Below are 26,658 nucleotides of genomic sequence, written 5' to 3' on the forward strand. Positions count from 1 at the left end.
AAATTCATTTAAAATAGCGTTAACTATTAAAAGGAAATAGTGTACAGTACATTTGTCCAACCGAATAATGGACATGCCATCCAGATGAATACATTATACAGTATTTACAATACGAACGGGTCCTTATAATAATAATAATTTGGTGTTTATATTGATCAAATAAATACGTAAATACTATAATTTCATTACTATTCACATTACCAGTTTTCGTTTCTAATCGGTAATTCGTGTCGAATTTCGGATGTCGGCCGGTGGACCAACCATTCCCAAACTTTTCCAGCCACCGTTTCCTCGGTCCTTCTGTGAGAAAGGCTTGGAAATATTCTTAGGAAAGCCTGTCTAAGAATATGACTCGCCCCGTAAAGTCTTTTATACAGCTGTATTAAAACCCATTATTTGAAAGTCACGTTCTCTGATAATAATGGGCCCATTTTTATCACTTTGTGTCCTTGCCATACGTTGTTCTCGATATCTGAAAACCATTTCACGCAATGCTTCTTCTTACCCGTTTTAATAGGGGAAAGGGGTGGTTGACTCCCCTGTGGTGAAATTTCGGTCGAGTCTCTTCCTCCAGGGCCCTCTGCCGCCTCCTTTCTTCTTTGCGTCGCAGGGAGTGGTAGGGCCCATTCTGGGAACCACTGAGGTAGACGATGGTTTTTCTCTCGGTTCTTCTACTTTCCTCACGGTTTCGGCAGTCTGTCTGCCACGGTGAAATTTTCACCCGCGAAACCGGGACCCTCGACCGCCCTTACGGGACTTGAGGTTACCCTTTCCACGTTGTTTCTTTTGAACTACGAAATACGTAGAATAGTTTCTTTATTAATAAAACGTTAATTAATAATACCTTTGTATTTAAAAAGACGGTGCGGGAATTATTTATGGAAATGGTCGGGACGACTGGCCGTTCTTCCGGAGGCGCCCAATTTTAATTCCTGGTCCGACCGAGCGCAGGGGGGAGGAAACGGTGTTTTCCTCCCAGATAAGCGTGTTCCATCTCCCTTCCCGTCCCGAGCAATTCCCACCGGACGGGGGAGACGAAGGAAAAGTTTCGTCCGCCGGGATGCGGAAAAATTTCTTTCGGGACGCCCGCCGCCGGCCAAGAGAAGCGCCCTCTCTCGGGAATCGGACGAAATAGTCGACTCTTCCTCCCCGTAAATAATGGAAGGAGGTAGTTAGAGACCGTCTCGCGGGAAACGGGAAGAGGTTCCCGGTAAAAAGCCTCCTTCCCATAATTCTCTTACGACCGAGTTGGGTCCGAAGTTTCCGCCCCGACCACTTCCCGTCGTCCGCGATGACGTATTTCCGGCGGCCGATAAAAAACACAAGTTGCCAGGAATTGCGAGTATTTTTTTTTTATTAAAACCGTGTCAAACGTGTGACTGTTTTTGTATATATATATTTCGTGTTTTTGGAGTAAAATAACTCTCGTCTTTTTTACAGTTATACAAATGAGGTCCGTCGTCCGCGGGGAGGCGGTCTTCCACCCGATTTTCGTTACTTTTTCCGAAGTGCCGAGGACGTTCCCGCCGCCGACGGGGGGAAGGCCAGGTCCCCGCTCCCCACACCGACGGACGGGAGAAGAAAAAGGCGCGCCGACGCCCACCCGTCGACGGAGAAAGAGAGAGATAGAGAGAGCGAGAGAGAGAGAGACTAAGTAAAATAGCTGCCTCCGGTGAGTACGGCGGATCGATTAGTTCGGCCCGTCACCGCTAGATACCGCCACCCGGGACGGGGACCCGGCCGCGGTCGAGTTAGTCGAGGTGTTGGCACGTGAACGAAGGGGCCCGGCGGGCGCCTCAGTCGAGGGACAGGACCCACAGCACCGCCACCAGGATCCAGGGAGAGATCCCGGCCCCCGGGCCGGGGACCGCCTCCGAGGCGGCCGGAAGTCGGTGGTCGGAAGGGGAGGGAGATCCGTCGGAAGCGGGAAGTCGGCCGAAGTTTCCGAAGAGAGAATCTGAAACGAAAAAGAGGTCGGAGGTCATTTTCCGGTGGGAGGGGGGCGCCGCGGTCCGGGCGCCGTCTCACCTTTCTTGGGGCGGAAGTGATCGGCCGAGTACTCCACCTTCAGGACGGTGGTCATCTCCACTTCGTACAGCCGGTTAGTGTCGTTGGGCAGTTCCGACGGCACGTCCCTCTTTCTCCTGCCGAAGCCGTATTTGCCGTTACCGCAGGGCACCTTGGGAAAGAAAGGGGAGGGTTAAACGGGGAGGCGAAAGCAGCGCCGGATGGAGGAAGGGAGGGAAAGACTCACCCCTTTGCATCGCTGCAGACAGATGTTGACGGTACCGACGAACAGAACGTAGTTGGTTTCGGGGAACTTGAAGGCCCTGAACTTGGCCGACAGAGTGTTTCCGTCGTCGGGTGTCTCGAAGTTACCGAAGATGTACTGGTCGATGGAACACCTGAAAGCCAAAGGTCGGGAGGGTAAGAAAGGGGGGACGGGAGGGGAGGACCCGGGAGCGGATACTCACCCGTTCATGACGATGACCTCTTCGTGTTTGGGCGTATTGTCCGTCACCTTCAGGTAGCTGGCCAGCAGACCGTACACAGCTGTGGGAGGCAGACGGCGGAATAAGTACCGCAATAAATAAACGAAGAGGGAAAGGGAGAAAGTTCGGGTGGAAGGGGAAGGGGAAGAGAAAAGACGGAGACGTCCCGGCGCCTCCGGTCTCTTCTCCCTCCTCCGCCGGCGCCCGGGGATTAACAAAGAGCGGAAGAGGAAGGCACTTACGGGCGCTCTTCTCGTCCAGGTAGACGACCATCTCCAGGGGGGTTCCGGGCTGGACGTTGACGCCGGCGTCCACCACTCTTCCGTTCTGTCGGATGGCCAGATTCAGGTAGGGCACGGGCGCGTATTTTACTATGGATCCGGTGATGTTGAGGAATCTGAAACGGAAGATCCACCGGGGCTTTATTCAAGTTTTTGGAGTTTCCGCGGGAAACGGAAACGGTATTAGAAAAGGCCACTTCCGGTCCGGGAATTTTTTCCGGAGGACGGCAACCAAAGTCTCCCGGTTTTCGTTTACGCGGTGTCCGAACGGAGCGCGTGTGGTTTCTGAATTTTTGAAAATTTCGCCGTTTGCCCGAAATGTCAAAGTAAAGAAAACGGGAGGAAGATGTACAAGAAATTATTGTAGTAGTATTAATAAAAGTTAATACTTTTTCTGCTGAGAAAATCTCGGGCAACGATTAGACGAAGAGAAAAACAATTTAAAATATTCGTTGGCAGTTTTGCGTTTTCGTACTTTTATACCGTAGGCCAAACACTCGATACGAGAGAACAGACGGGGCAAAATCGTCAAACATGACAATTAATCGGGGAAGAAACCGTTGTTTCCCAAAACGCCACCGCAGAATTCCCCCTCCGTTTACTTCCGCTGTTCTTCGGAAATAATAATAATAATAATAATAATAATAATAAACACTTGAAGGGAAGAATTTAATAATTGCGGTTTCCGCCGTTAGAGGGAGGCGGCGGAAGGATCGACGGACGATCGACAGCCGTTAAGATTTCCACCCGTCGGGCTTCCGCCGGGGAAAATAGTTCGGAAGAGGAACGAAATTTTCCCGTCTCCCCTCGGTCGAGGGTCGGTTGGGCGGGGAGTACTCACTCGGGTTCGTAGAAGTCTCCGGGAAGAACATCCCTCCTGCTCTTCTTGTGGGGAACGTATCTGGATCCGTCGGCCGGCAGCACGCACTTGACCAGGAGCACATCTCTGGGTCCGGACTTCCGCTCTAGAATAATCCGATGATAATAGATTTTGAAGCCCTGAAAGGAAAGAGGAAGAAGACCCGTCAGCCCGGCGTTGGGCCACCCCGGACCGACGGGGACGAGGAAAACCGGCCTTCGTTTTTCGCCTCCGTCCCACTCCCACCTCGGCCTGGCCGAGTAGAATCCCCCCCATCGGATCGATCTCCGTCGCTCCCGAATTATACCCTTATCCGTGGCTTTGACCGTCCCCTCTCCCGCCCCCTCCGAAAGAGGCGGAAGTCGCCCACTTTTCCCCGGCTTTTCTGCGGGTGGAAGTTTCCGTCTCTCCCCCCCCCCGATTTTCCCGCTTCGGCCCCGCCCCTTTTACCGGTGATCGGACCCGGAGGGTGGGATCTCTCCGCCTGGAAAAGGACGAAAGGGCATAAAAATGGCGACGGAAAAATTTCCTAGTTTCTGCTTTTAATTTTCAGCCGGAAGAACAATAAGGACGATTTCCGGCGGCGTAAACGTCCTCGGTTACCACGATAATTCGATTATCGATTAAAGACCGGACGAGGCGAAGGCGGAACCACGCTTCGCCCCCTCGTCCGTGGGCCGGATACGGTTCCCCCGCCTCACATTTTTATTTAAAAAAAGCAAAAAAAAGGCGCGAGTTAGGTGGCCGTTTATTACGGTAAACGTCACTCACCGTTAACTTATTGTACATCCTGATGGTTCCGCATTTATATATGTTGGTCAGAGAGAGTTTAAACACCGCCACGTTTCCCTTCAGTTTCGGCTGACAGGCTGCAACCAGAGAAATTTAAAAAATGAGTAACGGTTACGCGTTACGTAGCAAAATTAGTTAAGCCACCTACCCGAGTAACCTTTCATTTTATCCAGATAGACGCGAGTGCCGTTGTCTTCCAAGTTGATGGTAACCTTCATGTGTTGGCCGGAACACGTGACGTCGTAGTCGACTGCAAAAAATATAGAAAAAAAAAGTAGAGGGCGTTAATAATTTACGTATGGCCGTCGGCATTTATTAAGGAGAGCGCGTGGATTTAAAATGGAGTCGAATGAAAAGAGAAAAGAGAAATCTTAATGATTTAAAAGCGCTTTGGTCGAAAAAAAAAGGAATTTAATCATTTAAGTGTTTTCTTTCGCATTGTCTGTCGGAGAAGGAAAAGAACGAGAGTAAATACGTCGGATCCGGGCCGATTTTCCCGACTCGTCCGCCCTAAAATACTAATTGTCGACAGATTTTCTATTTTGTCAAACCCGTGCTCTTATCTACGGGGGGGGTAGAATTGGCCGGAAATAAATACGCGCCGTCTGGTAGATGGCGCGGCGAAGATGGCGCCAGTCATTAATTAATTTCCGGTTTGACGGGCGAGAAGATCGAGAAAAGAAGAAGGACGGAAGTTAACCGCCGCGGTCGGGCCGTGGGCTTAACCGCGCGGGCCGATGGGCGTGGTAAATTGGCGGCAAAACCGATAGGTCGATTTTCCTCCCTTTTTATTTATTTAGCCGGTGTTGTTCGGTCGATCGATGCCTCTTTCGGACCGAGTAAACAAAAATTGAAATTGGAAACCGCCCGGACCCGGCCCGCCCGATTACGCGTGGATGGCGCCGTGCGGGCCACCCGGCGATTTTCTGGTTACCGGGGTGGATTATTCTTTTTTCCCCCGGATCAAAATTCGATAAAGGGTGAGTAGCTTCCGGATATAGAATTCCGCCCGCGTACGGTTAAACGAGAGCCGGGAGATCTTTCCAATTTTATTTCTCTCCCGAATACAAACTCCGTTATTAAGAAAGTTTTTGGAAATTCCTCATCAAGCCCGCGAATTACGCGTTTTCTTTACGGCCTTATATCCGTCCCCGTTACCACCCCCGCTTCCTTTGTTTATCCTAATGGCCCGGTCCGTTTTCGTTATTGGCTTCGTGACCGAATTTCCAAAATCGTACGCCGCTGGCCGGACGTTACGTCCCGTTATTTTCGCCATTCCCTCTTACGTAATTTCCTCCCTCCGCTCCGACCGGAATTTCTTATTAGGAACTTTATAAAATATGCATATCTGTCGTTATTCCGGGCCGGAACTGTACCAGTGGTGGTACTTCGACCACAACGTCCGAAGACGATGGGGAAGCCAGCACGCCGAGAGGAAATTTCTGGCGAATAAATGGAAAAGAAAGGAAGAAATAAAGCCCAACGGTATTTACTGCAATTGGCACCGCCCGGACAAAGATGCAGGTTGTAAATCGGGCGAGGGATTAAGAAGCCATCCGGAGCCGCGAAGAAAGAAGCGTTAAAGCGGCTGTAAGATAAACAAATTTGTCACCGGGAAAGGTAGGAAACGACGAAAATTACTCGGATCGTTACCCGAAGACATAAAATTTCGGTTATCGAGGCGATAAAAATAGAAAACGTACGTCGTCCCCCGGGGAACCATTAGCCGGATGTCTGTATTAAGCCCAACTTCTGGCCTTTTCTTCTATCTTCCGCGGGAAGCGACGTGGAAATTCCTTCCGCCCCCTTACAGATAGCGAGTAGATATTCGCATTTTATCGCGTCGACAACGACCGAATTTTACGGCCCCGGGTCCGACAAACTCCAAACACGGACAGAAATCGTAAAACGGTTTGAATGTCTTCCGAATTCATTCAAACAATCCTCAACGTAAACACTTCTTTTTGATAAAGAACTTTCGCTCTGTCGACTGGCAACGACCCTTTTAAAACTTGTAACGTTTAATATTCTTTCCGGTCTTATCGTTATTGCCCTTTACGGTTATTCGGAAATTTTTATCTCTTCCCAAAATACAAATTTGTCTGCAAAGCAGATTCGGTCTATCGTATTTTATAATGGTTTAATTGGATATAGATTGATATTTTCTTCGTCTCCCGACCCGGAAGAATTCTTCGGCTACGTCCTGTTTGAATTTATATTAAATTCTTTCCATTAATGGAAGTGTTTCCGCGGCTCTATACGTCACCGGAAAGAATAACCCAGCCCGGATGACGAATGACGATACCACCCTCATTATGTAAAATCCCCGGGCTGAGGAAAATCCGGAAGAAAAAATGACGGTTTCCTAGCCGATCGATCATTTAATGAAATTCTTATAAATTTTTCCGCCTCCGTTCCTATAAATAAAATTGCAAATGGCAGAATAATTTCGAACGGGAATTAAAAATTGATCAGATATTCTTGCAGGCAGTGATTTAACACGCAACCTTTCGTCCATAACAATCTTCGATTGTCTTGTTTTTTCGGATAACTTTTTCCGAAATGCAAATGTCTCCGGGAAAGTAAGAACCTACTCCGGAAGATTGGGCATCCGGAATACATCTTAAGATCTCCGGAGAGTTTTTAATCTTAATTTACGGGAGAACCAACGGGTAAAAAAGAACCTGGAAGACATTTTTGCCAGTGGAAAAACTACCAGCGATCTGGTGGCATCGCTAATTAATTATCCAGAATCCGGATAATCATCCGTTTAGCAAACAGCAGTAGGATTTCGATTTATCCTTTTGTTTACCTGTCCACGCTTATATTTAATAAACGTTTACTTTAAGGATTTCGAGCCACGGCACTCGGAGGAACACACAAAAAAAAATCCCTTCGTGGGCACGAGTGTTTGATCTTCTGCGCCAATCCGGGAACGGTTAAACAGTAGCAATTAGACTGCGGATGAATTATTACCCGAGTTTCTCGCTAGCGCCCGGTTTTAATAACCTCGCGGTAGAAGATTGCCAATTGCCGGCCATCGTCCCGCCACGTGATTTATAGTTCCCAAGTTTGGTTCTTGGGTTAAACGGCGGCATCCGCGAATAGAAGTCGGTCGAATTTATGGCTTAATAGGAGAACCCGGCAAAAACATGGAGGAGGAAGAAGCTACGGTGCCTGCCAGTGGTTACCTGCTGCGCCGTTATTGCCGACTACGTACTACCTCGGTCGACAATAAAGGGAATTGCAATAAAGAGAAGAACGGCTAATGACATTCCTGCATGCACCAGACACGCGCTTAATGTACTTCGGAATTGCGAGTTATTAGCTAATTTGATTATTTAATGCGTTTTCGATACCGGTTTTAATGCCGGGTCTTATGTGCCGGTTCTTTATTAGGTTACCTTCCCCCCCTGGTTGGCTGGCGCCCACCCCGGCGGATTTCCTCATGCGGGCGCGGAACGTTTTTCGACGGTGGAATGGGTCTAAACATTATTTAATTCCGTTCCCGTCCACCGACGAAGAAAATTAATGCCCATTTCCTAAATGGAATTAAATGCCACTTCGGGCAATAACTGCCGAACGGGCCAATCTGCCCAACGTATAGGTGCCGAGGGAAAAGGAGAAAAAAAATTTTTTCCAAAAATGAAATTAATACGACTTTGAAAAATTCCCCTTTTTCTTCCGTTAAACAAAGTGCCGGGCGCGCCTAAATAGCAGAACAAAATAAAATAAAACACTTCTTGCCGCTTTTATTTTTTTATGGCCGACGTTACGGCATCAAATTTCGTTGCGGCAGTTAAATAAATATAACCCCGTTTAAACGAGAGTTATTAGACTCGGGTCGAAACGGATAGGAAAAAGCTCCGGTCTAATTCGAACAGGAGATCGAATTTGTTCTTATTTACGAAAGGGACACCTTATCGCCGGCGGTAGAGACCGGAAATGGCCGGGTGGAGGCGGAAAGGAGCCACGTGCGGTGCCGCTTCCGGTTAAGTAACGGCAGAACGGACGATTGTGCCACCGCGCCGGCCGGTTTTCTAAGTCGCACTATTAGTCACGGGGGGATGTTTTGTCTCTCTTATGGGATCTTCCCTTCAGTCGGGCTTTGCCCAACTGTCCGAAAACCTTCTACTCTCTTCATCCTCTCTCTTTATTTTCCGATTGAAGCTTTGAAATGTTGCCAGTGGTCGCTTCCGTTGGCAAAGAGGATTTGTAGCTAAAAAATATTTCTTCTTCCCACAATAACCGGAATTCCGAGAATTTCCTATAAATCCAAAAGGGAATGCTACGTTCCCGCACGTATTTCCACCGCCCCGCCTTATCTAGGATGAATTTAATTGCCAAAACCGTCCCTTCCCGGACAGAAATACGACAAGGAGAGACTCCCGAAACGCGCAGGGGGGAGGAAGTTGGTCACAATTCATAATTGCGTACGCTGGATATTCTCGTCATCTCGCGCCAAACTCCCATTTAATCCTTTAATCTCTCGCTCGTCTCCGTTCGTCCTATTATTTGGCATTACTATTCCGACTGATGCATTTTAATAACTTTGATAATTAAATAAATATTTGCCATTCTTCCAGGCGTTTAGGTGGAACGGGAACAAAAACCATCCACCACCCTCCAGTTAAATGCCGAATTTCGACGACAACTCGGCCTAATTTATCCGGATTATATTAAAAAAAAGGCGTATTAATATTAAACGAATGTTTCCGTTTTTCTGTAAAATTAACTGTAAACGAGTGGGAGACGATGGAAATTCTTAATTCGCGTGTTAATCGACGATAATTTAAAGAAATGACGAATACCGAAATAGCCCCACCGAACACGGTTAAAATTTAATGCATTCGTGCCCACTCGGTTTCGAATAATACGCTACCCAAATATATTATTATTTTTTAAAGCCGAGCAGTTTGTCTTTCCGATATTGATCTGTTCAATTTATATTTTTAACGTTAATAATAATAAAATATTCATACGTCTGGAGATTTTTTTTTTTTCCTTCTAATTCTTCCGTCCGTAATCCGCCCGATGTCATTTATAAATTTTTCCACGTATCCGTGCCTATTTTTCATTCGACCGGGGACTTAAAATTAGCAACAAAGAAAATTCTCTTTACACAAATAACTTTTCTTTCCGCAATAAAACGAAACAGTCGAGGATCATTATCAAAATCGGCAGCAAGTACCATTAGAATGACGAAATAATCAATTTTCGTCTGACAAAGTACTGCGGTCAGATCGATAATTATATCCGGCTTTGTACGTTTTAAAAAAATCGATATAGAAATTCGGCATTAAAATTTATCGATTGAAACGTTCGAAAGTATTTTATTTTTCAAACAATACCCGTATCAAATTTGCATGCGGTCTGTACGGCATTTAATAAATACCCTCGCTTCTGTAATTCGGAATAACAAATATTTGCATATTAAACTTTAAAAAAAAAAGAAGCCAAAATCCGGCAACGAGTTGCTTAACTTTCCCAGCCGCATCTAAGACTGCGTACGGCGCCATCTGTTACGATATTTTATTATTAAAAAAAACTTTTCATATTTTTAATCGTTATAAAATTTATAAAGCTTAATTTCGAGGGTAGAGTTTAAAAAAGAAATTGTAAATGCTAATAACTGCTGAAATCGTTAACTCCGACCCCACTCGAGATACGATACGCCACCCCCTTTATCTCCCCACCCCTTTAACCTTTAACTATCAAAATTTAACAGCATCAATTTCCCTAATATACGAATCTCCCTGCAAAATTTCAGAAATTTTCGACAAAAGACACGGGAGTTATTAAGCTAGAAAGAGGGCGAACAAAATCGCGCCCCTTACACATACACACCATCCATATATACAGAAGATCGTGAGGGGGACATTTTTTAACCCATGACCATACTTTCCCTCTGATATATATATATATATATATATATATTACATTCACGGCTCTCTTGTTTATATATAGTGTATACACAGTATGGTATTGTTCTTTAAAACGTCATTTACAGAATATTGTCAAAACGCATTAGTTAATGAGACTTTCGGGAGATTAAAAATTTATTATTTAACAATTTTAAAATATGTTTTTAAAAGTATAAAGATACATTTCTATTATATCTTCCCTACACTTTTACCTATTTACTTCAATTCAGAAAAACACACCGACGAAAAAATAAGTAGCAATTACAAGGAACAACAGATTACCACTTGTGTATAAAGGAATAGAAGCGTTAAATATAAACGTAAAAGCGGTAGTAATTTTTAAAGACCCTCCTGCGAAAAGGTGGAGAAAAAAAAAGGCGGAAGTTCTATCTCGGTACAGATCGAACAAGTAGAAATTACGCTCTTTTTCTCTACTAACAATGGAAAAAAATGTAATGATCTCCATCAAGAATTTGGTAACATCTGGTGTTATTCATAAGGATATTTCTTTTTGGGCTACTTAAAGAAGAATTGTGATTGAATGCTTTCATTAAGGAAACAAAATTTAAATATTATAAGATCTAATAAGAGAGAGAAAAAAAAGGAAAAGTGACATTAGGAAATCTACTTTAAAATATTCATAGAAAACAATAGGAAATATAATAATAAAAAAAAAAGGTATTTGAATGAAATTATGAATATATAATAGAAAATTATTTACATCCGCCATGCCAGGATATTTGATTTAATTAAAAGAAAACTTTCCGCTGCTAATTTAAATCTTAATTTTTTTTTGTGGCCAGGAAAAATGGCGATTGGAAGAGGAGGGATTTATTTTGAATTGCGTTGAAAATTAAATGGGAAAAGAAAAGTTTTATTTATTTATTTACTAAAAAGAGAAAAGGAGAAAGTTTTCTTTGTCCAACCGGAGACAGACGTCAATGGCAGTCGGTAAAAATTCGAAATTGTTTTCCAAATTTGTCATTTGTTTCACTGTCAAAACAATTTTTATCAAGTGGATTGTATATAAAATAGTTTGGGAGAAATCCATCAAACGGCTAGATTTTTGTATTGGATATTTTGTTTGACTTGACAGTCGAGTAAAGCGAATTTCAGATTTCCCTATTTCGATAAGAATTCTCCAGTAACCGGATACCACCTTTTGTTTTTCTTTGATCTCTTTATTATTATTGAGATATTTTCTGTCTGAAATATCTTTCCTTATCTCCTTTAACTGCCCGGAGAATGGCAAAGTAGGTAAAGCGGAGTGTATACCTTGGGGGAATTTCCTACTTTTAAAGGAACTAAAGTTGACATCGAAGACAAGTTCTGCTCGTCCGGGCGAAATTAATCGTCTTACATGCGTGGATATAGAATTATAATCGATCAGTTATTCCGTTCGTGCGGAACGAAAAATACTAACGAATGCCGAACACTACGCGCTTAAATAAAACGTCGTGTTCTCACGCGCTTCCTATCATCTAATAGTTAATATGACCAGAAATTTTCCATATATTGTTTCGACTCTAGGGAAAAAATTTTTTCCCCGTCGCAGTCCCTCGTCGCCATCTTGGATCCTAAGGTAACATTAACCGAAAATTTGAATCATCATCAAATCGCTATGGACGTACTGTACATAATTAATGAAAAATCTGTTTGTTTGGGGGATTTATCCATATTATTTACACGAAAAAACCAATGTTTATCTTCCCGAAATAGGTAAATATTGCTTGTTTAATTATTGAAATCGAAGAAGACCGAATTGTTTTAGAAAGAAAATATATGTATTTTAAATTCGGCCCATTAATTATTTATATACGTAATCTAATTAAATGCGGTAATTAATGATTTAACTGGGGAAAAAAATACGATTTTACGGAAGCAAAAAGAAAAAAATGCCAATTTTCTTTCGCCGTTCATCCGGCAGAAAAATATGGAAATAAAAATTCCAGCAATTTTAAAAACGAATTAACAAAAAGATGGAATGTAAACAGCGACGAAATAAACAAACATTGCAGATTATTTCACTTGCAGCAAAAGATAGAAATTCCTTTTATATAAATTCATTAATCTATTAAATCTATTTCTTTCAATTATTTTAATTAATTGTAATTTAATACTTCCAGTAACCGCGTGTACTGTACCTGTACATATATACAGTAAGCGTCAACATCCTCTCACTGTCGTCCGTCCGTCTGTCTTTCCTAAATCTCGAGAACGGAGTGAAATAGACGAAAGACGAGACGTGATACGGAAACCCCGATTAACTATATATAAAGTCACGTTATTTTAATACAAAAGGGGTTAGATGAGGAGATTGCTAACGGAAAAGTATGATGTACAGGGGCTAATTTGAGGTGGAGAGCGTATATTTTTAAATTAAATCAATTAAAAAATATGATTAAAAATTGCAGCCGGCATTGTCATCGCGTGACAATAAATAACTGCCGGTTAAAATAAAGTTTTAGTTTACGGGTGCAATTTTCGTACAACAGAATTTCGCAATTTATAAATTATATCGGAAAATCTTCATTTAAAGCGAAATTTCGGGAATTTTGTCAATAATAATAAATCCCAATTACGATTATCGAATAAGGACGAGTTCAAATGAAGACCTCTTACTACCGGCACGTGCTTAAATGCCGCTTTCGCCATTTTTCATAATTAATGCAAACGGCGCCGTGAGATATTACTCGGAGAGTAAAACGGAACACGGTAACGCATAATTCCCGCAATCGTAAAACTGGTTAGTGAAAAATCAATGGAACACTTCCCCGCGAATATCGTCGTAATTATATTTGGATTTACTCTCTAAACTCGGCTTAAAATATTCATTTTTATACGTCTGGTGTCTTGACGAATTCCTTTAATTCTTCTTCCCCTTTTCGCCTTTTAATATCACTTTGCATATTTTACGAATTAAGCCGAGAAGGCGTCTGCCCAAATTTGTTAATCCGCCCGTTTATAATCGTTTCTAACATCGTAAATATTCCGGGTTTTATATGGGTGTGATTATTGACAACCCGGAGCTAAGCTTTGACGTGACTGGGAGCGCTAGTTTTATTTGGGAATCGGATAGCGCCGGTTACTTCCCGACAGGAAGAGCAAACTGCATCTTATTTTCGTTTTTTCCGACCATTTCCAGCTCTCCTGCTATGCATTTTCGATAAACTGCACGCTCGCCCACCTTTAAATAACGTTTGGGCAATAAATTTACCCCTTAAAACTTCCTTAAATTAATGTTGAAAAGAGTAAAAATCGTCACAATTTTTAATCATATTTTTTAAATTTATTTAATTTAAAATATACGCTCTCCATCTCAAATTAGTAGTCTTGCCCCTGTACATCATACTTTTCCTGTTAACAACGGAATCATGCCGGTAATTCCGTTCGAGAGAAAATTTTTGAATTGAAATAACGTGACTTCCGGTTTGTACCGGAACTTTGTATGTAGTTAACCTGGGCCACTTACCCCTAACCTTTCCATATTTGGTCATGGTTTTCGTCTATGTAACTCCGTTGTTAAGATTAGGAAGGAATTTATAGGCCTACAATGTTTTCAAATTGCAGCCTAATAAGCTTTCCATCTGGCGACATATTTTTTTTTTTATCTTCAATTAAAAATAAATATCGATTTAAGAGCACTTATATCGAATATGTAAATAATTAAAATCCTAATTTAAAATAATATCAATAAGTAAAGCGCTATTTTACCAAGTTAATAAATAATTTAAGAAAAAAATCGTTGTGTGCATTAATAAATCTCCATATTGTGTACTTTCTGACGTCAACAGTTTGGGTATTATCATTCACTGTCAGCTCTCACCTACAGGTAAAAGCGTGTTTTTTTTTTTTTTTATTAATGATACTTTTCGGGGTAAAAAGAAAAAAAACTTTAAACGGCCACGCAGGCAGGAGTGGCCATTTTAAACATCCATTATCCGGGATCCCCAATGACGTAATGAAAAAAAACACCCGGGATGTGGAAACGTCTTGAGGGAAGAAGACATCATTAGAGGCGTTTGTTTTTAAACTGGAAGAGTCTTTCGACATATTTTTAATGCCCGACTACACAAACGTCGAAGAAAAGCAACGACGAGTGGTGGAAACATCAATATCTTATGTTCCTTACCAGAATTCCGTCCATCCTGATATATGATTATCTCGTATGACAGGCAATTTTCCTGTAAAGACTATTCACTTCTTAAATGACTCCGACAATAAAAAAAAGTACAAAGGGAGACAAAGTAGGAAAGAAATATATATATATATGAATCTGATTTCCTGCTAGATGAATAGCACGCGCCGTATCTTCACCCTAATTAATTCCCCCTACTTTATAGTGTGATATTTTTCTTAATAAACAATTAAGACGTATCCGTTATCAATCTGATCGATGACGTAAACGTTACCACGGTAACAACCGTCATATTACGAATCTTTGATCAATTTTATTTATCCGAGGAAGGATATCCTTAGGAGTAACATAAATCAACCAACGGAGAGGCAACTTTTCTATTATTATTTAATAACCCACGTTAGTTCATTCGACTTACCTAATTCATTTAAAGCTAATTTATGAATCCGACTTAATTATAAAACTTTAAAACGAATCGTTAAAATCTTATAAGATTTACACGGCGATTATTTCATACCCGCAGCATTGTTATTTATCGAGTAATAGGCCATTAAATTACCTACAAAAATGTAATTATTCTTATTACGGCAATTCATTACGGAGCGCATTTTTATTAAGATTAATTAGAGAATGGAGGCTCTATCGGTTCTACGGGGAGGAATTCTTAAGAAAATCGCAGAATTTCCCAATATAGACAAGGCAATACCGAAGATTTATAATAGAAACCAGTCATAAAATTGTAAAGCGAAGGAATAAATTTAAAGGGAAAAAAACAAATCTGGAAAGCGTTAGCAAATTTTATAGTCCTACTAAATTTGGTCTACGTCCGATTTTTATTTTTTTAAATGGAGAAGATTTTTAAAAATAAAAACAATTGGTGGAATACAGAGGAAGCGGGTAATGCGTCGCGTTAATTTGTTGGGAATAAAGAGAAAATCTTATTCTTCCCGGAAGGGAATCGGGCGTAGACCGAAACTAATAGGAATGCCTGGGGGTCAAATTCGAGTTTAGTGCGCCTGAGAGTCTGAGTCTCTTATTGTTTAAATTGCAGATTTGCATCTGAGTCCAAAACAAACTTCAAAAGACGAAACTGATTAATACAATTACCACAATGCCCCATAAAGCAGGCAATGAATGACTTGACAGAGAACAAAAGAGAAAGCGGGTCGAGGCGGCCGTGTAATTCTTGGTTAACGGGTTCGTTCACGTGCACCGAAACTACAAATTACAACCCATTTGTTAAGGCACCGGCAGAAAAGACGGTTTTACTCCAGTTTATATCTTCTATAAGTAAAATATTCCACGATATTCCCTTATAAATATTGCTTAAAAATTTCAATTCTATTTTCTCCTCTGATCGATTAATAAATTTTGGAAAATGTCCAAGAGTCTGCCGTTTTAATTCGACTTTCTGCCTATTAAAACGGTACGATTTAAAAGGCGATTTTTAATTTACAACCCGAAATACCGAATGGTTCTGCTCCTTTCGCTCTAACCCTGCCATAATTAACCAATTTTAATACAACTCTACCCGACTCGATCGATATTCGACTTAGTGAATTTTCCAAAAACAATATTTTTTTCCCTATGCTTCTGTTTAAATCGCGGACGTATTCAGAGAACGGAAAGAAAAACGCATGCAATTAACCAATTAAATAACTCCACTTTTCCATTGATTCTTTTATATAAAAAAACTTAAAAAAATGGATCTCGAGTTAGATCACAAGACAAACGCCCACTTGTCTAACACTCGAAAATCGTTGGGGGAAAAAAAAACCCTTCAAATAACACGTTTTGCAGCGAATTAAGATAATTATTATAATTATAACGCTAATAACGTCCAATTTACGTTCATTTTAGGCATTTTCTAACAAAGAAAAACTAGCCGGCTCCTGTTTTCTCTCTTCCTTCCTGGTTAACTGATACGTCACCACTGCGTAATTAACAAAAATTCAATGCTCCAGCGTAAAAATTTAACAATTTTCAACCAGCAAATGTTTTAATTTATTTAATTTAATATGTATTCTCACCATTAGTAGTCTTGCCCCTCTACATCAGACTTTCCTGTTAGCAATACAGCCGTGACAATCGTCTAACACGGGAGAAGATTTTTGAATTGAAATAACATCACTTCCGATTTATACCGGAAATTCGTATATAGTTAACCCGGGCCTTCTGCTCATAATCATATACGGTCTCGGTTTTCGTCTATCTAGCTCCGTTTTCGAGATTGAGGACGGACGGACGGACGACAGTGGGAATTTATAAGTTTACAGTATTTTTCAAATTGCAGCCCAAATATTTTAACCGTAAGAAACGTTAATAGGGATCCGCTAGCATCAAACAACAAATAACGGAAAAAATGGCGACCGCGTTCGTTCCGACGTTTCGGCAGACGGCGAACAAGTCATTTACATTCGAAATTCGTTCGTATCAGAAAAATAAAGTTAATATTATACACTTCGATGGGAATATTTTTATATAAATTAAAATAATTAAACGGTAATAAAATATTTACGCTAATTTCTAACATTTTCGTAAAAAAAAAAAGTCGTCTGCTCCAGGCGAGCTATAACGTCATACATTACGTAACTAAATGTAATTTTTTTTAAATTAACATATAAAGTTAAGTCTTAAAATATTTTGGAAAAGAAACGGGTTATTAATGTTATATTCCGCACGAGAAACATTAAAATAACAAAATCGTGAGTTAAGAATGGATAAAAAATATTTTATATCTTCCGAATAAATTCGGTCGTCGGCAAACATTTCGTAAATTATCACGTGGTACGGGTTATGCGTATATTTAAAATTTGCTTCTTTAAAATTTATCGAACATTATTATTGTTATAATAAAAATTGCGGATAATAATAATTAATTAAAGTGTTAAAATATATTTTTAAAAACGCCAGTCACGTGATTAACAATTAGAAAATGCGGAAAGCGAGCCCGATATAAACAATGATAAATGGTGTTTTTATCATTACGCGTACGGAATAAAAATATTGGCAATAAAACGGCTTTACAAAGATCATCATTATACAGTAATTAGGATTTCGGGAAGGGAAAATCCTAATTTAAAACCCATTAATTCACGGAAGTTGTGTCATTTCACTAAGATTAACGAGTGATTGATGATAAAATTAAACTCTAATATGTTCAGCCTCCCCTTTCTGATTCGCCGATTTCCTAATAGAATAGTGTTTATTCATTGGTTTGGCGTAGGAAATTGAATTTTCTAACAAAAATATCTATTCTTTAAATGCTAAATAGTTATCTCTTATAAAGTAATATTGAATTTTTCTTATATTTGCAATCTTGCCGGCTGAATATGTAAATCTTCGGTTAGTTTATCGGAAGAGGAAAAAGGAATATTCTACCAAACATTAAATGAAGCTACAAGCTTAACTCGGTATTATGCAAATTACAAAACTAAAAAAATTACAGATAATTCTATATATCGTCACTAGATGGAGCTTCGATAGATTTTTAAGTCTTGAAAACGTCGCGTCGTGGCGCTGGCTCCGATTATTGTGACGTATTAAACGAGAACAAGTGTTTAAAGCAAAAAACCCACAATGCTTCCATTTCTTTCACGCGGCCTTTCTCGTGTGACGTAATATCGCTCTTGGCCGAGTAAAATCCTTATTAGGTACGTTCCGGTATCGATGCCGAAGAACCTTTTGTGTGGCAGTCGTTTGATTGTCTGCACATAACGGGAGTCGGGCGGGATCGATAAAAAAAAAATATATATATAAATAGATTAAAATTTTAGGAGCTGTAATTATATTCTCAAATAATAAGGAAAAGGTCGTATTTTAATAACTCTTCGTTGGCCCACGTTTTAACAAACGGGCTGTAGAAGTTTACGGCCAACTTATTAAATATCCTGGAAATTTGAAGATTTTTCTTAACTGCAGAGAAGTATTCAAATGTTATTCGGTTACTCGGCTCCATATTTATTTTTTGGAAAAATGATCGATATAAGAATTGAATAAAACAATAAAAAACAGAAAATTTTCCATGTAACAATAATCAAGAGACTTGTTTTCTGTACTCGTCTTTCCGATCGAGAGCCACTCGCAGCTCTGGAGTAAGCGATTCCCGAGCTGTGAGCACATAAACACGAACACCAATTTCTTTATCGAATTGGACTGATCTTAGCGAAATTTATCGATAAAAACTTAAAGTTTTTTTTGAAAAAAATCTTTATCTCATAATTAAAACATGCAAATTTTTCATTTATGATATTAAATCGAATTTTTTAACACATTATTCAATTCGATATTGAAGTCGCACGCTTAACGCGATGGGGAATTTGTACAAGAGATTCCTTACTTTAGTACTTCAATTTCTCGAATTATTCGATGGTGCAAAGTATTATTTACGAAGTACTATCATTCACAGGGTATTTAATGCAATACGCTTCCATCTTAACAGGTTAAAATTTGCATATTTTTGGACCATCAATCCGATTCCGAGGCAACTAGCGGAAGCATCCAAATCGCCTACGGTATTACACACTGCGTTTGTCATCTAATTTATTACAGCAGACACTAAATAATTTAAAACTAAGCGTCCAATATACCAGAAGATAAATATAATAATATTTTTTTTTACGTAAACATCCTTCTTAAAGAGTAAACTAGTTTAATTTTCAAAACGCCCCTTCTTTTACTAGGAATTAAAAACTTGCAAAGTGGTATAAATTGGCGGAATGAATTGCAACTTTACACGTGAACACGTTCATCTGTACGCGTGTTAAATCGAAGGAATTAGCTTAGAAGTTACTCGATTGGTATATATTTCGGGCATTGAAAAGGTACGTCTACTGGCGCTATACTGAATCACTCGGGTCGAGTTATTATCCTACGGCAGTTTATGCTTCATAACTTCGAACGAATTTAAAATACGAACTTCCATTACGATAAGTACTTAAGTGGGCAAAATCGATAATATCGAATAAATGGTCATCCAAAAGAGGCAGTCCTATCGGAGCCGCTCGAATGATCCAGTTTAACCAAACGTTTACAATAATAAAATCGTGCCAGGCAATAAAAATAAATTAATATATTTTAATAAATTTATTACAGTTAAATCTAGAACATCTCCGTGTTTAATTTATGCCGGCGTGTTTCGTTTCGAAATCTTTCTGTATCTAAAACAGTAAACAAGAGCATTGTCACAGAAACAGAATATTGTGCTGTTCGGTACAATAGACACGGAAAGAAACACTAATGTTAGAAAAACATTTAAGGTTAACCCGATATTGACTTTCGTTTTAAATCAACCCGACCTTTCTTGTATGACGACAACAATGCTTTCTGTCGAACAGAGCTCCTTTCGTGTTCTAGATAATCTATAAAGATTAGGGATATGAAAAATCGCTGGACGATGGCATATTTTTTCAATAGTTCTACGAAATTAAACCGATAATCGGATAATAAAAGCGATTTTATCTTTTTAGATTCGGAGTGGAAAAATCATTTCTGACAACTCGATATATTCACTAATTAAATTTTAAGCAAAAATCTTCGACGTAATGGAATTATAATTATTAGAAAAAACAGAAGGGAGACAATCAAACCGTTTGACCTTCTCCGCCTTTTAATGTTCCAGTTCCACCCAGCGTGCAAAACTAGTTTTATGACAATCTAGGTTTAACGGTTCACATTGGCTGACTCAATCTTCAGGTATCCCCGCCTGTGACGTCACCAAATCACAAGACTGGCCGTTAGTCGATTTACATATCCAGTTTAAAAGATGCGATCTTCGGTTAAAGAGATCGGGCGAAATACTGCCTAAATATAAAATTTATTCCGGATTGAAAATGGAAGAATTAATTAAATTAGAAAGAGAAAGGATAACAAATAAGATTTCGCACAACCTAATGTGATAATCCCGTTGACTGCGCTTAAATCCTCCAGCCGCAGTGTCGTGCTGTTGAATTGTTAAACACGCAAAAGTTCAAAATTTTCTATAATATAAGCTTTACGAGCAGTTTCTTTAACCATACGATTTTAAACAACGCATTTAAATCGGCTGTTTTATTATCATTTAAATCAATATTCCTGATGAAGTTCCGGATGTTAAAAGGTTACATCCGGAAAGCTCAGAAACACCGCAGGAATTTTAATTATAGACAATAATTCTCCCCTATTCATATCGAATATTAACTCCGAGTGATTCGTCCGGTAGCCCCGTTTTAATATTTTCTAAACATTAATCCGATTAGGTTTACTTTTAATAAATATTCTTTTGTTTTATTCTTTCTTACAACACGTGGATTGGCGGGCGAAACAAAGACTTACAAAAGTTCAAAGTCCTGCTAAGATTGCACGCATCGTTTATAAAACGTTATAGGGTTGATGTAAGTGCGCACGTTGTGATAAATGGTCCTTTATTAAAGCCCGCGTAATGAACTTTATGTGTAATGATGAACTCCAGCTCTATGCACAGAGATAAACCTAAATGTAACGAATGTTAAAACACTTTTAGAAGAGAGTAACAACGTATAAATATACTGTAAATTTTCTTACAAAAATCTCCATCCCACCTCGAAATTTACCCGCGAGAATTCTCGTCACTCGTGTATATATATATATATATAGTGAGCAATCTTCCTAACCGATATACATATAAAAAAGTCTTATTTTATATTATAATTAGCGTAAAATTCGTCTCGCATTACATGCATTCTGTCAGAAGAACGTTATAGCTATTTATCATATACAGGTTTGTGTTTAATGCGTTGTTCTAAATAAATTGCTGTGTTCGTCATGTGTTTGGTTATACGATAAACAAAATGTCAATTAAATGAAATTTATACACTCGTATTTATATTCACAGGTATTTTAACAATACATTTGAATATATCGGGTGTTTTCGAGGCATTAGGTCTCTTTTTAAACAATACTTTTGTAATATTGAGAGTAGGACACGTTTCTAAATTTAAATCACGAGCTACCGAATCCACAGTTCACTTTCTCGAAATACGGAGAACAAAACACGCGCAACGTTCACCTTTCATAGACAATAACTAATGCATTCAGTTTTTATTAAAAAAAATCGTGTATTGTAATTTTTAACACGAGAACCGACACGTAACCGATAAGATCTCATCGGAAAATTTCTCAGAATATTCCGTTCGACTTTATGGAATACACGCGTAACGCGGCATTAAATTACGTAACGGTAAACAGAACGTCTGTTACCGCGCAATGCACAAACGACCAACCGTTATGTAAATACGTATTAATATAACATATGTGATGCTTACTGTACGGTATAAACATACGTAAATACGTTAGAATGCGGCATAAATTTCATAATAAATTACACTATGCAAGCCATGCAATGCATTTTTCCTCCAGTAAATTCTGCATACATCCCACTTGTTTTCATTGCCGTTATTGCTCGATCAGGCGGTTAATGAAAATTTTTCAATACTCCCGTGTAATTTCTTCTTCTTCTTCTTCTTTTTTTTTGAAAATAAAAAGAAGTCGAGACGATTATTACCGTCTCAATCGACTTTTTATAGTCTGGATCAGTGCAATAATTTTTCATTTCGGGCATCTCTCCCAGGACAAATATATAATGATATCTTACATATCCAGCCACGTACTATATCCCATTACACTGTTTCAATCTTCTATTAGCGATCACTTATCTTCACGTCACGTTCTTCATAATTCTTCACGCGTGACGTGTAACCGGAGTTCCGTTATCGAGTGGGTGGGGTCGCTTTTACTCTGTCACGCTCCCGAACGTGACCTTTTCGCGGAAACGAAACAGCCGACGGGCATTAAATCGGTTAATTAAACGAACACAATTAATTATTCGTTAAAGATGAGTAAGAATCAAACCCTTCCCCCCACCGAAATCGAGTCAAAGCGTAGAAAGGGGGGGAGGAAGATCGAGAAGCAAATTGAATACAGCGATGACGTCTTCGGGTTAAAATTGGATCTCGGTAAAATGGAACACATATTTCGTGTTAGGTGCGACTAGAGGAGTTCGCGCATAACAGGTTCTTCCTTAAGTTTGATTCACGTTCGCGTTTCGTCACGCTTGATACGATAATGTCGCATTATGACGTTATCTTAAAATATTACGTCATAAAAAAACACGCGGACGATAGGAATATTGAGCGCGTAATTTCCCCCGTTTGCCGGAGCAAAAAACACATCTAGAGCACTTTTTTCCCTCTCATTTTAAAATTATTTTTAAATCTAAAGACACTTAATTGCATCGTGCAATTTTCTCCGATTTATTTATAAACGAAGCAGTTTAAAAAAAAAGGGATTTGTAAAAAGTCACGAAGCGGCGTACGTTCTGTCGACGAATCCGAAATTATTTTCTTTAAATTATACAAACAAAAAGGCAATTTAATCGAAAGTAACTCGTGTTAGAGAAAGGGGGAAAAAATATATTTCCTTTTAATCGTGTTTGTTTGGCAATTTTTCTCATCAATACTTTCTTAACGTTCGGTCAACAAGCAGAATATTCCCTAAATAATAAAATACCGACATTAAAAGCCTTAGCAAAGAAAAGAATTTTAAATGTCTTATAACTTAATTAATTAATTTAATAAAAATGTAAAAATAAATTGCCATTATTAAAACGTTCAATTTAATTAATATCCGAACGTTGTTTATTACTCCATCACCCGACTGTTTATCAATAGGGGAAAATTAAATAGGTTGAACGTGTTCCGTGAAGGAAAAACAGGGAGAAAAAAATACCTTAAATATTAGGTCAAAGGATAATTAATGTCGAAGGAAACATTTATAAACGTACAGCAACTTTAACAATATATTTATTAAGAGCAGTTTTCTAGAAGATGGAGTAGAGATGCTCTTATAGTTTACGCTCTAACAGTTATTAACACTTCAAGTAATTCGATAAATACAACTTCCGTTCCAATACAATACCGTATAAAACGTCACCGGTAAAACCTGCTCGAAACGGAACTTTAATAAAACGGCAACCTGCCCGAACGGCCTTTTCCGGTTTACACAGGTTTTACTCTATATCTAATTTTTAGGCGTTTTTACGTGTTATTATGGTAGTTACGTTTTAAAGCGGCGTAAACAGAGCCGTGTATTTTAGTGTATTGTTACAGAATAAATAAAAAATCTGGAATGTGTCAGGACATTCTGTTTAGATTTTATCAGTATTTCGATAAGTTCTCCTCGGGATTTCGGGTTTCATTTTGTCAATGAACTGTTTCAATTTTGGCAACAAAGTAAGTAACGCGTATCAATCGATAAACTGACAAACGCATTTCGATGTCTTTCTTCCCCCTTTTAGTGTTGTAAAAAACAAAGAAAAAAAAGCACAACTCTCTGTAACAAAAGACCTCATTAAGATATTCCAACGAATTGAATTAACTTAAGTTTTTAGTCTAAAAACCGAATTTATCTTTGCTTAAAACGGGTTAAAAAAGCCAACTTATCTTGCACTTTTTTTTTTATTTTTTCCAGTCTTAAACCCGTCAATGGCTGGATTCAAAGGAAAATCTTTAGTTTTTCTCTTCTATTTATTGTATCTCCACGGAAGAAAGTCGAATTTAAAAAAGTTCTGCGCGACTTTCCGCCATTTACATGCCGGATTTCTCGTCTCGGATCGCTCCAACTTACTAGATTTTACGAAAGAAAGAAAGAAACAACGATTCCTCCATCAGTTTACGCGAAAATATATATATATATATATTTAATTTGTATAATTTTTTATTTATTTATTTATTTAATCGGAGAAATGTTTCGACGGATGAGAGGATATTAAACAAAAAAAATCTGTCAGAGAAAATTCCATTTTAGATTTGTCTTCGAGTACAGTTCAAGCAACAAAGACATAACTTCGCTTCTATTATTTTTCTATAAAGAAAAATGACGTACGAAAGACGAAAATCGTTAAATTTCTGATAGAAAATAGAAGAAAATCGCCTCTTTTAGTATTACAACAGAAATTCAAGACTAAAAAAAAAAAATACATAATTATTACTTAATCGCATTCTAAATATTTTAATTCTTTATTTTCTTTTAATTAAAAATTTAAATAATTGACAGGTATTTTTTTACTCCTTATGAATACGTCAAGAAGAAAAAAAAATGGCGACAGTTTAATTTTCATTTTTTTTTTCGGTTTCAGATTTTTCGATTTGATTGATAAAAAAAAATTCTTAAATAAAAATTATTAACGCAAATTATACGACTTTTATTCTATTAAATATTTTAATAAATAAATTCCCTGGCACAATAGAAAAATATATATATATACACAGGGAAATTTAAAGCCATATGCCGAACAGAAATCAAATTTTTATTCAAAAAATATAAATTTATCCAGAGGAAAAATATCCTAGGATTTTTTTCCCCTTTATCATAATTTCCACACAGATGCAGATAGTATTCAAATGGAAAGTATTCTATATATTGAATATTTAAATAATTTAATTTATTTAGACAGAAAAAAAATCGATGAAAACATTTAATCTTGGGTGTAAATAATTAGAAACTGCAACTTTCCAATGCGTTATCTTTAAAATTTAGTCGATTCTTTAATGAAAACTCTTTAATTTTCGATCATTTAAAATTATGAAAGAGGCGTAACGTAGTCGACACGATAGAAAAATAAAGAAAAAAATCCTCCGTTCTTTTATCTGCGAGACTTAAACACGAGGAAGGACATCAGAAGGTTATAAAAAGAGCCATCAGAGCATGAAAACTATGAAAGTAAGCTTAACCTTGCTCGACATCAGATAGCCCATCTTACATTAGTAAACGCCGTTATCAATATTTTTTTTATTATTTTTTGGATAGAAAAAATTACACGAAAAATTCCGAGATACCCCAGAGTTTCTTCCCCCTCTCAATAATCCTCTACGATTTCCATGCAGTGCCCTAAAAGTTAAACGTGGGAAGAAAACCTGAAATGGCAAACTATATTTTCGAAAGTTTGTGGGAAGTGTTGACCTATTTACTTCGCTCCAATGAGAAAAATAAAATTATATTCTACTTCTTTATAATATCAATGTACGTGTATCAACATACTGCATTTTTATACGTTATAAATATATATATAAGCGTGTAGAAGAAGAAGAATTAAATAACTAATTTCGTATTATTACTTCTCAGTTTTAAAATGAATTTATAAACCGCTGTATAAGATTATTTACAGCCGTAAAATAGACGTAAATGTTTAGAAAAATGAGGTATAATTATACTTTTACCGTTCTACTCCGTGTAAATAAGTGTCTTATGTGTTTTTATTTATATTATCGAGTACTTTGTAAAGGAGAAACGAATAAATCCGGCTTTAATTTGCTTGGTTTTGTCGAGTGTCTGGACGTTAAAATCCAGCCAAAAGAGCAAATATGCGAACTAGAAAGCTTATTTGTTTACGTTTCACTGATGCATAAACATAATCTGACGTATAGATGAAATATACGAACGTTCGATTCGCTCAATCAGTTTAATGGTTTCTTTACATCTAAGCGGTAAAATACCCCAGGGTCACCAATTTACGATTTATTTTTTATTTATTTCATATATATACATTACTATTCTTTTTTTTTTCGTTTTGTATATCCACTTTTTCTCTTTTTAATCGCGAATTCTCGGCACGTCTAACCGCAAAGCTGCAATTGTTACACCATCTGCTACATTTATAGGACAACTTGTTAGCGGGAATTTCTCAGTAAAATCGAAACAGCACTTTACCCTTAACGTCTCCTTTTTTAACCCCCGCCTTTATAATAATATTCGATATAGAAACTTTAAATAATTTCAATACCTATTCATCGGCTTATAATTCATCTTTTATCACTGGCACGTGCAGCATCCCGTTAACCGATTTGACAGTTTTTTTTACTTAGAAGATGCGGAGAGATAGAGTAAGGTGGTAGATAAGAAGAGGAATTGTAGATAGGAAGAGGGAATTTAAATAGGGGAGGGAGAGAAAAAAAAAACGAAAATTCCTACTCACCCTGTTCGCTCAGAGACGATCGTACGATAAACAACAATCCACATATTAATAAAGGGTACAGTTTAGATCCACATAACGTTTCCATGTCGGGTCGAACGAGAATAATTTAGACGAGATGACGATCTTTCACCATTTCTCCAATGGACGTCTGCCTCTTTCCACTCCAGCTTCCCGAATGACGGGTTC

General features: G+C 38.5%; 1 protein-coding gene across 1 annotated transcript; it reads right to left on the reverse strand.

Annotated features, from left to right (window-relative positions):
• Window positions 1-1,336: 1,336 nt before the first annotated feature.
• Window positions 1,337-26,658, reverse strand: LOC136987092 (uncharacterized). Its single transcript, XM_067284757.1, has 9 exons — window positions 26,473-26,658; window positions 4,573-4,674; window positions 4,404-4,501; window positions 3,615-3,772; window positions 2,735-2,889; window positions 2,475-2,553; window positions 2,255-2,405; window positions 2,029-2,179; window positions 1,337-1,957 (listed from the first exon to the last, which is right to left on the reverse strand). The coding sequence occupies exons 1-9, from the start codon at window positions 26,555-26,557 to the stop codon at window positions 1,797-1,799; spliced, it is 1,140 nt and encodes a 379-aa protein (XP_067140858.1). The 5' UTR covers window positions 26,558-26,658; the 3' UTR covers window positions 1,337-1,796.

The sequence above is a fragment of the Centruroides vittatus genome, unplaced genomic scaffold (assembly GCF_030686945.1).
Source record: "Centruroides vittatus isolate TY-2023 unplaced genomic scaffold, ASM3068694v2 scaffold_1444, whole genome shotgun sequence".
Classification (NCBI taxonomy): domain Eukaryota; kingdom Metazoa; phylum Arthropoda; class Arachnida; order Scorpiones; family Buthidae; genus Centruroides; species Centruroides vittatus.

Bases quoted from the DNA above. Each gene is read 5' to 3' on its own strand.
- LOC136987092 (XM_067284757.1), bottom strand. From the start codon at position 26,557: ATGGAAACGTTATGTGGATCTAAACTGTACCCTTTATTAATATGTGGA. The intron at 3,773-4,403 runs GTGAGTGACGTT...CTTTCCTTTCAG, and splicing joins GGATGTACAATAAGTTAACG to GGCTTCAAAATCTATTATCA. The intron at 2,406-2,474 runs GTGAGTATCCGC...TTTGGCTTTCAG, and splicing joins GAGGTCATCGTCATGAACGG to GTGTTCCATCGACCAGTACA.